Below are 13,859 nucleotides of genomic sequence, written 5' to 3'. Positions count from 1 at the left end.
CACTTTATTCACCAATTTATTTTATAATAATCAGAAAAACACACACGTCTGTTATGCGCAGAGTCCGGAAGGGAAGGGGATTAAACACACTTGCAAATAAATAACTTATTAGGTTTATCAGTGATAATATTATGCGTATGTTCAGATCCCAATCCAATAAAAATATATACAATTATTTTACAACATTGCTAAACAGGGACACAACTGAGTAACTTACAATTTCTATTAAGTTTAAGGTTATAATGATAGTAAAATATTTTGAACACTGAGATTCGCATTGACCAGTACAAAAACAAATAGTTTTCACAAAACACCAAAATATGATTAATGTATTTTTGCTACTCATGTAATACCTTATCTTCAAACATCCCTGGAGAAAATAATGTCATAAGATTTCATCCCAAAAGCTCAGAGCATACATAATATTCGTATCTTCTTACGAAATATATCCAATTTGTATGTAAGAGTACATGTCACCTGATTAGTAGAGGGGTGAGGTTAATGAATAAATTAGTGCAATCAGCAAACAAATCTTGTTACGCCTCTCATAAATAATAACATCGGTTGATTATGTTATTTAAATTAATAATTCCATTTTGATAATCTTAAATGAAGGAAAACATAATTTATTCAATTAAGTTCAAGATCCTGAAAATCTTGAAGAAATAGAAAAAAAGAAAAATGTACATTCAGTAACAACATTGGTAATAAATATTTAGTAGTTATTTTTGGTTATTTCATTGTGTTATAAACCAGCAGGTATGCTCGTTGGCAGAAGTGCATACTTGATGTTTAGCGTAGACACATGTAGACATCTACATTGGCGTAGCTTGGGCTACGATATCAATATTAAATATTCACTTGCTACAAAAAAGCAACAGCTTGCTACAAAAATAAATAATGAAACATACCAACACTTATATCTACGTTCTTAACAATATTATAACACTGTTTCTACACACGACAATTCTAGGCTACTGGTTTATAATTTACAGTTTTGACAACAAGGCCGTGGCTTGTTTTCATACAACGACACTATAATTAGAGGCCATATACCCGAAATCTTGTAAAATTATTTCCAACACACCTATTCACAACATACGTTTTTGTCTTGTACTACAATATCATCACATATTTCGATATGTTATTCAATTCATCATCATTCCTATGCTGTGTTCTAGTTATTCCGTTTACGAGGTAGCCCAATCATTTTATGCAAATTGCCTTGACCTAGACCTTGCCTCAAAAATATTTTGACTTAGCTTACTGGCCCGCGGCTAAATGTTCCATTCTTTTTTTTTTATTGCAACAGTAGCTTGTGCCTTTGCCCAGTCTCTCTCTCATCTCTCTCTAACAAATATTATCAAAATTTGTTCAGATGTTCAGTCCAGAGCTTATGTATGGTTTTTATTAATCATATTAATCATATCATTCATGAAATTTGCTTTTAGGTATTAGACTTAAAATGTCATCCACTTACAAAGCGCTGTCAAGTGGGGAGTAACCCAAAGGGATCTCTCTCATATACCTTTTGCCATATTTCAGGTTCTGGGCAGTACAATTTTTGTTTGTAATTTATCTTTGCCTCTACAAGGCCAGTTCTGATAATGAATAACTATTCTTGGATGTATCAAATAACGTTACCAAGTATCAAAGTAGAAATAGTAAAGGATACTAAATCATAATCCTTTCTCTTTATTCAAATTATAATTGCGAAAGTGTCTAACCTTCGTACTTCGTCTTGGAAAACATTACCCGCCCTCCTCCCTCTGTCGCAGTCGGATAAAAACCAGCCCAAAACTTACAGACGATCGATATAACACCGCCGCTAACGTCGACACCTTTTTATATGATAATTTAGCAAGCAATAACGATCATGATCCAAAGTTTAAAGCGATTGAAAGCTGATGAATATTCCATCAATATCACGTCATATAACCGTAAAGCGCTGCATCGCTGAATTATAAATGCCATATTTCCGTGGATCTGTCGGATTAATTACTGCGCGGAAAAATACAATAGCCCGAAATAAATCATCGATGAAGCTCAATAAGCTGTGATCGTTTCACCGCTTTTTTTTTTCTTGTTTTTATTATTGACATGCACGTTACGTACGGCTCGGTATTTCGCGATAGCAAAATAGAAACGTCTGGTTTATTTGTAGTCTATGGCAGACGCATATTTTTTATTTATTTAGTAGGTTAATACTTTTAACTTTCTATCATAATTCGATGATATATCCGATATATCCAATGAGTTTCTATGATTATAATTAGAATTAAATTAAAGAATAAGGTTGTAAATTTCGTAGCGATGTAATAGATATATTTTATGCCTCATCGATAAAAAGTAATGGAACATTTAAATTGAATTCAATGAAATACAAGTATTTAATATGAATTGGTGGATTTATACAAAAACTAAATTTATAAAGCTGCAGCAGCTGCTTAGCTGTATCAAAAATAATTATATGTTTAATTTCCTTCTACGCTTTTTAAAACTTCCACTGAATCCGGTTTTAGATTCTCTTAAATATTTTTCATCTTATAATTCTTTATCTTAGTGCGATAACTCATAATAACGTGTATACGCTATAATATTTTATATTTAGCCAGTGTACACACTGTGCTCTTATCTCACTTATTAAGGCTCGTTCACATGTAGCCCGACCTATCCGACTGAATAATCTACTCATACAAATATATATTTGGACGTTACCGTCTAAAATGGCGGAGGATAGCCTTTTCTTCCATTTCAAAACGTGAAATATTGTCATGTAATTGATAATTGAATTTAAACAAAGAGTGCATTTTATTAATATGCGTTTTGTGACTGTTAAGTAAAAAGGCAAAATTTAATACAATTTTTTCACATTTTATACAAATTATAAAATTATACACTTCCCTAATAATTATTAAAGGTATCACTATTTTTGCAAGAAGTTTAATTAGATGAATTTAAAATATGTTTAACATCGTACTATTAATATCTTTATAAAAAGAAATTACCAATTCCAACAATAATCCTAGAAGACTCGGGACTTCATAAATAATAAAACGTACATTTATTCAATATATTACTTAAGAGTCTCTATTATTTATTCAGACGTCAATTTCTTAAATAAGTATAATATTTAATCGTGCGACTCCAAACGTTTCTGTTCGAGTAGCCTTAACTAAAACAGTGCTTCTCATTTGGCTCTAATGCAGTGCACCGGTTGTTTATTAGTCCAGCCATTAGCACGGTATGTTTTAAAGAATTAAAACTCCAAAATAAGGAATCTTATTACGTAAACCGTGTTAGCTTTATTATAGTCTTTTTTTGGATCATAGTCGTATCATGGAAAGCACTACCTCTACCTGCCTGGTGGCATTTTGGGTGGTCCCAAATGATTTGATAAGAGGAAGAAACGGTGGTAAGATTAAGGAGAAGGATATGGGGCTCCGACTCCCCCCTCACCGTAGGAAACACATTCACATGTTACTATTCCATGCATGTCCTCTGTGAGGATGTGGTGCCTTCCCCGGTGCGAGCTGGCTCAATTCGTTGCGAAACATCCTCAACTTCCATATAACAAAAATCATATCTTGTGAATGTAAATGTGAATGAAAAAAATAAATGTGAATGAAAACTTTAAACATTTTTTCGAGCAATGATATATACAAACAGTATGTCTAAACATTCTGTTTCTTTATTTAGATAGGGGCTTGGGCTGTACATATTCATTAATAACATTTATTAATATATACATAACATTTTAGTCTCTTGATACTTGTAGTTAAAAGAGTAATAGCCCTTTCACAAATAGTAAAATTTAATTAAATACATAATATGTTTATGTTTGTGAACGAATCACAAGCTACCGCCATTTAATAAGCAATCATTTGGAAAAAGAATAAGGATTTTTGGAACTGATGATATGGGAATTTAATAAAATATTAATAAAAGTAATAAAAGTTATTGTTATATGTAATATATTTAACATTGGTAATTTCACAAATTTATTGTAATTGTATACGTTATGTTGAAGTTAGTCAGTGTTTCTTTCCTATTAATATTTTACACGCGAAATTTTGTAAGAATGCATCGATATTTGTTATTCTTCACGTAAAATTAGCTGGTCGGATCATTATGAAATTTAGTATAGAGAAATATTATAGTCTTGCATAGCACATATACTACGTTTTACATGGGTTTCACGCGAGTAAAGCCGCGGATTGCAGCTAGTTTACAATATCTTCAGTAGCCAAAAATATATATTGTACAAGTATATTATAATAAATACAACATACTAATTATAGTTGATATAAAAAAATCTAGGTATATACAACGATATAGGATCGGAGATCCAAAATCAGCTGGAGACTATGAAAATTTTTTGACATAGCGTTTAATATAAACATACATAATACATTACATATAATATCCATGTAAATATCCATAATATTGCATTTTCTACATCGTAGGTTGCAAACCACACATTGTTATTGAATCATCAGTCTCAAATATGTTACTTGAGTTTTTTTTAAACACAATGAACGTAACGCAGGCGATGTCTTCATAAATAATAGAACTATTTACCAACCTCCGATTCCCTATCACGCGGTTAGAGGTTATCCTCAAGGGGATCAGAGGCGTAATATTCATTCAAAGACCTTCGAGATATTTTACGACGCTACCATAAGGATTTATAGATAAAACAAAAGCAAGGTTGGTCTTGCACTTTATTAGGACACAGACTATAGAACGTATTTTTATTTAATTACTGTTTTTTCGCCCGCGGTTCTCTGGTGTACTAAATATGTACAGGCTTAGCGTTTTCCCCACATAGCTCTCTTTCCCAAGAGATTTCCGAAAAAGAAGTTATATTAGTTTCATTCTCGTGTCTCAAACTATCTCCATACCAAGTTTCATTCGTATCAGTTGAATAGGCATGGAGATGTGGCAGACAGACAGAGCTACATGAATTAGTAGGGAATTCGTTCACGGTATTTATATATGAGATAGTTTCATAGGTATTATGGTAAACCATTTCGCACAAAAAACTATGGACCTAATGTCGTGTAAGTTTTTGTGGGAATTACAACCCTTCTTCATCTAATCATTATAACATCCTATTGTTAGAAATTCTCATCTTATGTCAGCAAAATACTATTTGATGCGAAACCGACACAACTTACTTACCGATTGAACTCGTGTGAAATTTTGTTTAAAGAAATACTTTAAACAAAATTAGCATTATTCTAGGCAATAAACAATTTCAAGCATTCGTGTTGACATCCTACGCTTCAATTCGCAATTTATTTAAAAGTATTCTATAAATATCGACTATATGATGTTGTTATCAAAAACATCGGGAGCGAAATTTACGTTTGAAACGAATTCACCACTCCGAAGTACATTTCACTCAGCTCTCGAATACCTGGATCGAACTGTTTGTTTTCAATTTCCTTCAAAAATTATTGCCGTCTGTTTATTTGTGCCCTGTACAAGTGTAGATAGAGACTGGCCGGAGCAACGTAATCCTTTGGGTTCTTACGAAAATTGGTTTTAACGAAATTGGACAAAAGTCACGGAGCCATTTTTCATTTATATTTAATGTATTGAGTACTTTCGCAATTGATTAAGTAAATATATATAATAAATTATGTCTCGTCTGATGCTCGATAGATAGACTGTACGGTTATTTGGGAATTTATCGCAACAGGAATTAATCATCATTGTATAGAGGTAAGAGAAATTATCTTTAATACGAGTACAATAGTGTAATTAATCATAAAAGAACTGCTAATGTTTTCTTAGAAATATTTGCGAGTTCATGTGATTTATATAATGTTTGATAAATCATTGTGTTTCGAAAATCAGTTAGCAAGATAAAGATGAAGCATGTGAATTGATTTGCGGTACATCTGGTTATTGTGGTAAAGGGGTTTGAAAAAATGAACACTAGTAAAGACGTCTTGAAATACCACAAACCTCTGTGAGACAAGATTGTGGTTTTCAGGCTTAAGGCATTAAGGTATAAGTATAGTAATAAAAAGGAGGTAAATCACAAGAGAAGGCAGAACATTAATTTATGAAGTGACACATCCTACTATAATATTATAAATGCGAAAGTTTGTAAGGATGTGTGTGTGTTTGTTGCTCTTTCACGCAAAAACTTCTGAACCGATTGCAATGAAATTTGGTACGTAGACAGCTGGACAAATGGAATAACATATAGGCAACTTTTTATCGCGTTATCCTACGGGATACGGATTTACGCGGGTGAAAACGCGGGGCGCAGCTAGTACTATCATAAAGTAACTTTCTCCTACAATTTTTATATAAACAAAAAATCCGATTTAAATCAATCCTGGCTTCCTGTGCCCAATATTTATCGAAGCCTAACGGTCCAATGGGCCACCCAAAATCCATGAGCCAGCTAAACGAGATCAAACGTGCGATATTAAAAGCTTCCAAACAAGTTCTGTAAGGAGTTTTGGCGGCCGTCAGGCGAGAAATTAAAGGTCCGATATCTTAAAGGCTGGTCATGTGACTGATAGCCTATTTTTCGGGATCACTTGCGAATTTCGCTTCAATGATTGCGAAATAATAAGTACTAATGTAATGTTTGATTTCAGTTTGAAGCAGTGACGGATTGAGGCAATTGAATGTTGGTATTGGTAAAACCTTCTTAATTTACGTGAACGTAAACAAAATAAAAAATTTAAAAATATTGATATTTTCTATATTGGAGATAGACATTACTGACATTGCGGCCATCTATCTGTTAGATTTTGGGTTATAGTATGTAAAGAAACACGGTATAGATACGAGTGCTGATCACCTGATTCTTTCAGTAATAGGCGTTCCTTACTTCCCGTAGTGTTAGTGAGAAGTACTTGCTCTTATAACTTGTATATAAACTCACGAGACATCACGTGCTACTGGAGTATATAAGTCCATAATTGCTGAATGCATTGCCGCAAGCACACAACGCTTCAATGGATATTGTTGTTGCCAATTTAGCTAAGCTTAAGGTCAAATTCGGTAAGCAAACAAGTCTCATCCAAGGCATCCTGAGAGGCTCTTGATTAATCTCGCTGCTGGATTGAGGGAGTTTAATTAAAAAGGGATTATACGGAGGTTGCACTCGGCCTACATGTGCCGTGCTATCTGAGTGGCTTTAGAGGAAGCATTAATCCTTAACCGGAGCTGTACGCTCCTTGGACTTTTAAGGTTTTTGCGTTTATGACATTTTGCTCTTGGCATATTTCTTTATTATATGTTTATTAATGAGTTTGCGAATTCATTTTTGTATCATATTTCAAATATGTAGAAAGATACTATGTTGCAAATATAGAGCTGGTTTAAAATAAAGTTTGGAAGTGTTGGTAGTTTATACTACCAGACAAAGCGCGGGTTTGAAACGAGAAAAAATATTCATTGAAAGAATACATCTACATACTTATTGCTGAAACGAATGTGTGTGATTTTTGGATTATATACCAAATTAATAAGAAGGTTGAGTTTCTATTTTCATATTTTAATGCGTAAAATTGTAAACAATTATAATGGACACAATGATAATTATATTAAAACAACATTAATCGAACAACTCCATTAGCCAGCTAATTTGTAAGAATAATCCGGTCTCATTTTATTTCGTAGTAACGAAAAATTACAAGACTCGTTGGCGCAAATGTTTGCGGAGCATAAAGAAAATCACGGTTCCACCAAGGCATCAAATCTTCGGTACATTTTAGCCGCCACTTTTCTCGTAACTTATATTCTCCCGACGAGCCTAATGTTTTTCCTTGGGATAATAATTGTAGGGATAAGGGAGAAAGCGCCAACCATCACTTAGTGTGGCCCGCTATCCCGCGAGACGGCTATGCTTTATAAATTGAGTTGTGCGAATCGAATCGGGAGTATTTACGGGCTATTTTAAATTGTAATAAAACTTTTATTAGTACGCGTAATATCATTAGGTTATTTTGGCGTTATCGTGGCGAAATGTTTCGAATAAAACCGAATTCATGGAAACAATATGTGATAAAATCCATCTCTTACCCAATACAGCGTATTCAAATCCCATTAAATGAAACATTCCACACGTCTAATATATCGTGCGTGCTTGTGACAGCAATATTAAATGTAAGTGAAGTCCTGCGTCAACAAGGGCATGGGACAGACATTTCTAATGTATTTCAAAGAGGAATTGCATAAGCTCCATTTACATATTTTTTCTACTTCCAAATAGATCTATAATCTAAGACATTTGCGAACCACTAAATTTGCATATCGTAAAGAAATGTTTTAAAAAATCTTGCAAATAAATTGACCTTTAGAAGCTTTATGAAACTATTTAACTATCACATACCTGTCCGTTTCTCCGGATCCCTAAAGAGGATGTCTTCTAATGGAGTGGGGGGTGACCTCCCCTTGCTGTTCACCGCCACAGCTGTTAGTCTAAACCGTACGTCCCATTCAAGGCCCCGAACCGTCCATATCGGCTCTTCAGATGTAAGGTTTATCCTGGAGACAAAATTATAATGAGCTATGGAATTATACAATATAATTCTTAGACAGACACGCCTTGAAGGTCGAATATTGGAGATTGGAACAGAGTAAGATAAAAAAAACGAAGAAAAGACGACGACAACAAACGATAACTTACGATTAATAAATTTTAGCAATCTGCGTTTATTGTATAAAAATCATTTAGTCCACACGTCGTTTTATTTGAAGGATACTGTGAGTTATTTCAAAATATATAACAAAATAAAAATGACCGTGTCCAAAAGTCTCTTGGTGAATCACAAATTATTATGGCACATAAAAATTGTAACAAATCGTTTAGAACGTCCCAAGAAGAATTATTGCTAATTACAGGCTTTAATTAAAATGTTGAATAAAGATGTTCTCCTTGTATATTAGATATGCAAAAAGTCTGTGGCATCTTTGAAATAATTAGTTTATAATGACGATGTCGCAAAATCCACGGTCCAATGAATATTATTTTATTATAATAACATTAAAATTATGTTGTGTACTATTTACAAGTCTGATTTTTTTGAATTTGTGTGACAATTTCTATATTTTTTTTATCAAAACCTGAAATAATTCCATAACATAAAATAAATGTATTATATTTGTCGAAAATTTCAAATATCGACAGCCAGTTGACAGCTGATTAATGACCGTGAGGTTGGTACCAGAGGGTTCGATCCTCCATCCTGCAAAATATTCTGATGTAAAATGTATTCTTACAGCTTGGACTTTCATGAATGTGGTTTTAAAAGAACGGTAGATTTTATTGTTTAGAGTTCATATTAAAAAAAAATTATTGGCTGGCTGTTTGGAACTTTCGTATTTTATGTTTGAAACGTTCTCACCCAAAAACCGCTCGACCGATTTGAAAAATGACATGGGGTGATATGGGGCATATATGTGTCACGGGCAAAGCAGGTGCGAATAGCTAGTCTATTTCGAAATGATATCGGACATCTGAAGAAGAAAAATAAGCGACTGGAGCTACATTTTGTTCACATTACAAGTAAATTACAGTCGAAATATTTAATTAAACCACAGAAAGTTTTCTTTCCAAGACCTCCTTTTCTGTGCGGTAAAATATTATTATTAATGAGATTCAGGCCGTCTTTTTAGTGTACGTTTGGGTATTGTTCTAAAACATTGTAACGGTCCTTGATATCTACCTCGTGTATTATTTGCATATTTTATTATATAGGTATTAAAAAACTTACAATAAAATCAGTACACGTCTTCAGCGCCAACATTATAAAAATCTAAATTGAATTATGAATTGTCTTTTGTTTTTAAATGAGCGCGTTCGATTTATATTTTTTTTTTTACTGGCCAGTTATTAAATAAATGTATAAGAACTCCGTGGGCTACGAAGGAGAATGTATATGTGTTAATTTTTATACAGTCAGCAGCCGTATTGAAGAAATCTCGCAAATAAACATAAAGTAGACTATCGTTTATTGCTACAAATGTTATTACGTACACATTTCTCCTCAATAGGCAATTTCAATCCATTACTGTTTTTATGATGGCAATAGAGACATATTCTAGTCTACACTTTGTAATGTATGTGTTTCAATTTATAGTAGTTTTTTATACTCGTACAGGCAAACGTGGTTTTAGGATATTATAAAAAAATTGCGATAGGTAGATACATTCATCTTAGTTTTTTCGTATATAATATTTGTTTACATAAAAGAGAAATGAGATGCTAATCAACGCAGAGCAATAAGTAAAATTATTCGTTAACGTTTTATAAGACAATGAATTAGTGATTTAGAAAGAATAAGGAAGATAGGTACAAATTAGGTCAATTGTGTTGAAAGCTAACAAACTTCAGTTCGTAATAATATCCTCCTATCAATTTAAATTTACTTAAAATAACCTGTTTGTATGTTTTTTTTTAATAACATCAATACAGATATGCGGAGTATGAGCTAACTAGCTGCGCCCCGCGGTTTCACCCGCGTAAGTCCGTATCCCGTAGGAATATCGGGATAAAAAGTTGCTTATATAGTATTCCAGTTGCCCAGCTATCTACGTACCAAATTTCATTGCAATCGATTCAGTGGTTTTTGCGTGAAAGAGTAACAAACACACACACACACATCCTTACAAACTTTCGCATTTATAATATTAGTAGGATTTTTCGCGTAATGTTAATAGTCCACCCCGGCTTTGCCCGTGGTACAAACATATATAGGACTAAAAAATTACGTACATATCCAACGGTGAAATAATATTTAAAAACGATCCTGTTACTGAGATCAGCGTGTTCAAACAAACAAACTCTTCAGCTGTATATTACAACCTCTACATTAATTTAGTTAAAAAAAGCTTTTCGAACAAAAGATGCGAACAGTCAAACATTTGGCTACGTAGATAGAAAAGATCTTATAAGATACAAAGGGTGTCCGAATATACACCCATACAATATGTAGTCTTGTTAACTGCGATTGTCCGAGCCCCTCACGCCATTGTTCCCTTTCCTAACACCCTGTAGCTAAACCCTTTTTTGGGTCATTACCTTTAACGAATTATTTTTTATATTGTACGTCGTATTTCGTTTACATTGGCATAGATTGAAATGCTGTTTTGATTTTTGCTTGTCATTAGTTTTGTATGGAACTTATTTCAGTTTTAATTATTCAACAAGAACTTAGCTTGTATAAAGACAGAATCTACGTCTATACTAAAATTTATTTAAATTGGTTAAATCGTTTTGGCGTTAAAACGGAATAGTTAGAGACGGGACTCTTTTACTGAGTTCTTTGTCCGACTATCCGTCTGGCTGTCTGATCGTCTCTTACCAGCATGTAACTTATGAACGGTTATGTAGAGGAAATTTTCAGAAACGGAACATTTTTGTCAGAGCCACAACATCAAAACAAAATAAAAAATCGTTGGCACGGTCAGGCACGGTCGTTCTTGACCTTATTTGTACGGAACCATTAGTGTCTAGTCCCACTCGCTATTAACCGATTTTTATTTAAAGCAAATAAACCCAAAAATGTACAAAAGATAAAAAAGCAGTTATTTTCACCAGTTTAAAAGTGGAAATGTTACCGAATTTCCTATAATATTGTTTCACATTTCGCCGCATTCTGCTGACTCCTCACCATGTTATTACATTATCTGTTGGGTTTTAATGTATAATGAACGCTGTACGTTGTTCCGTGCTTAATGAGCGTTCCATGTTTACAGCTCATCTCACTTTCCGATATGATATATTTGGTAATGACGAACTTATACCTACCGTTAGCTCGCGTCCAAGTTCATGAAATAATAGATATTTATTAATCTTTTGAAATAGAATGGTCAGATTGTGACTTGCACTATTTGCGAATGCGTGCAGAAAAATACTGATCCAGGTGGAAGGGAGATAGATGCAGGTTGCTGGTGGTCGGTCGTTCTGGAAGCATTTGGGGGAGGCTTTTACACGGCAGTAGACGTCTTATGGGTGTGAGGACGAACGAAAATTTATAAAAAAACAAAAGGTATATATTCTTGCAACATACCATAGAAATAGTATTCTCATTACATCTGATTGGGTAAAACCGGATAAAGGAGGAACTTAGAGATGGATTAAATTTATTGTAGGTATACAATAACGTATCCAGCGTAGGATCTGTGTAATTATTACACTGCTCTTCTAGAAATGGATATAAATCCGTGTAATGGTTATCATTTATTCACTAGAACATATCTGTATAATGTAGCTACATTGAAAATCCACATGGATGAAAGCAAAAACATATTTTTTGCAAAGTTTATAGGATTTTCTAACCATTTTCAAGATTACTTCCAAACGTGTGTTAGATCCAGTAATCTGTTTATTGTTAAATCGCATTTGTTATGCTCAAACTAGTATAAGAATAAGATTTTGTGAATATTTGTTTGTTGTAAATCCAAGGTGTATTTTGTCCCTCATACTAACAAATTCGTCTGTCTGAAGTTCAAAATGGTCTAATGGAATGTAATTCAAAGATTTTGTCTGTCATTTTCAAGCGACAAAAAGAGTGTCAATTTGACTGATTTGTTTGTTTAGTTACTCAATAATGCCGTGTGGTTTCTAATAATTTAATTATGTTTCATAGGAAATATAGTGTACTAGCTGCGCCCCGCGATTTCCCGTAGGAATATCGGTATAAAAAGTTGCCTATATGTTATTCCAGTTGTCCACCCATCTATGTACCAAATTTCATTGCAATAGGTTCAGTAGTTTTTGCGTGAAAGAGCAACAAACACATACATATCCTTACAAACGTTCGCGTTTATAATATTAGTAGGATAGGATTATGCAGTATAGCATTGTAATGTTGTCTTTATACTTCAGTTTTAAAATGCTTTATATGTTTAATTTATATGCATGTTGTGTTTACCTTTTAAAGGTGTGTATTTAGTTCTTAATTTTATATTTACTTGAAGGTATTTATTGTAATACCTATTGGTGAACCACAAACAAAAAGGTGTGGTGATGGTTGACTTTTTCCAACCGACTTAGAAAAGGCGGAGGTTATCGGTTCGACTGTATATTTTTTGTGAGAACAGAACAGAACTTTTGATTTTCTGATATGATTTTGAATAAGATACAAGAAAAATAAATACGTAAAATATGTATAATATGTCTGTGATTAGACTAGGATTTAAATTATGAATACCAAAAGGTTATTTAAAATTATCAATAACGTATATTTTCAGAAATATACAGACATTTTTTTACTATTATTAGATTCTTGAAATAACATTTCACGTCAATTAATAAAGAATGAGATCGGATGGAAACGACGCGTCTGCAGCAGGGTAAGGGGCTTGCGGAACCAAAAAGTCTCTGATATTAAAACTCCCCTCTCCAGCCCTTGACAAACGCTGCTTATTAGTCAAATATTTTTTTAGAGTTCCACAGTTCATAGGATTACAATTTTTTGTATTTCCTTCCTGTTTAGAACATTATATCCAGTATGAGGCGTAATATTTATAATTAAATTACTTAATAAGTAAAAATTTACAATAGGTATAAACAAAATTCACTCCAAATTATATTTTATTGTTTACTAAAGTTTAATAAATGATTCTATTCTACCTACGTTAACCTCATCCTTGACTATGGAACCTTCGCTATAGTTTATTACTGCGCACAAGAAGTATGATTAGAGGCTTCATTAGCTCACTTTGAGTCCGCGTTAAAGTGGACTTAATGTCTATTCGACGCTATTAATATTTTATAATTAAACCTTTTTTTTATCGTATTTTTAATATCCGTCGCTACATGTTTGATAATATTTTAACTAATTATACGTAGGTACGTTAAATTAAACCTAAAACTTATT

The 13,859-nt window shown here is 33.1% G+C and overlaps 1 protein-coding gene across 2 annotated transcripts in view; it reads right to left on the bottom strand.

The window, feature by feature from the left end:
- The window catches only part of LOC119829243 (nephrin), a 336,867-nt gene that overhangs the window by 31,131 nt on the left and 291,877 nt on the right, over positions 1-13,859 (bottom strand). For both annotated transcript variants that reach the window (XM_038351653.1, XM_038351643.1), the window contains exon 14: positions 8,366-8,520. In XM_038351653.1, the coding sequence (XP_038207581.1) occupies positions 8,366-8,520 (155 nt within the window). The remainder of the gene's footprint in view (positions 1-8,365; positions 8,521-13,859) is intronic.

The sequence above is a fragment of the Zerene cesonia genome, chromosome 1, assembly GCF_012273895.1.
Source record: "Zerene cesonia ecotype Mississippi chromosome 1, Zerene_cesonia_1.1, whole genome shotgun sequence".
In the NCBI taxonomy this organism is placed as follows: domain Eukaryota; kingdom Metazoa; phylum Arthropoda; class Insecta; order Lepidoptera; family Pieridae; genus Zerene; species Zerene cesonia.
The sequence above is the reverse complement of the archived record's forward strand: the minus strand, read 5'-3'. Positions and strand labels throughout refer to the sequence as shown.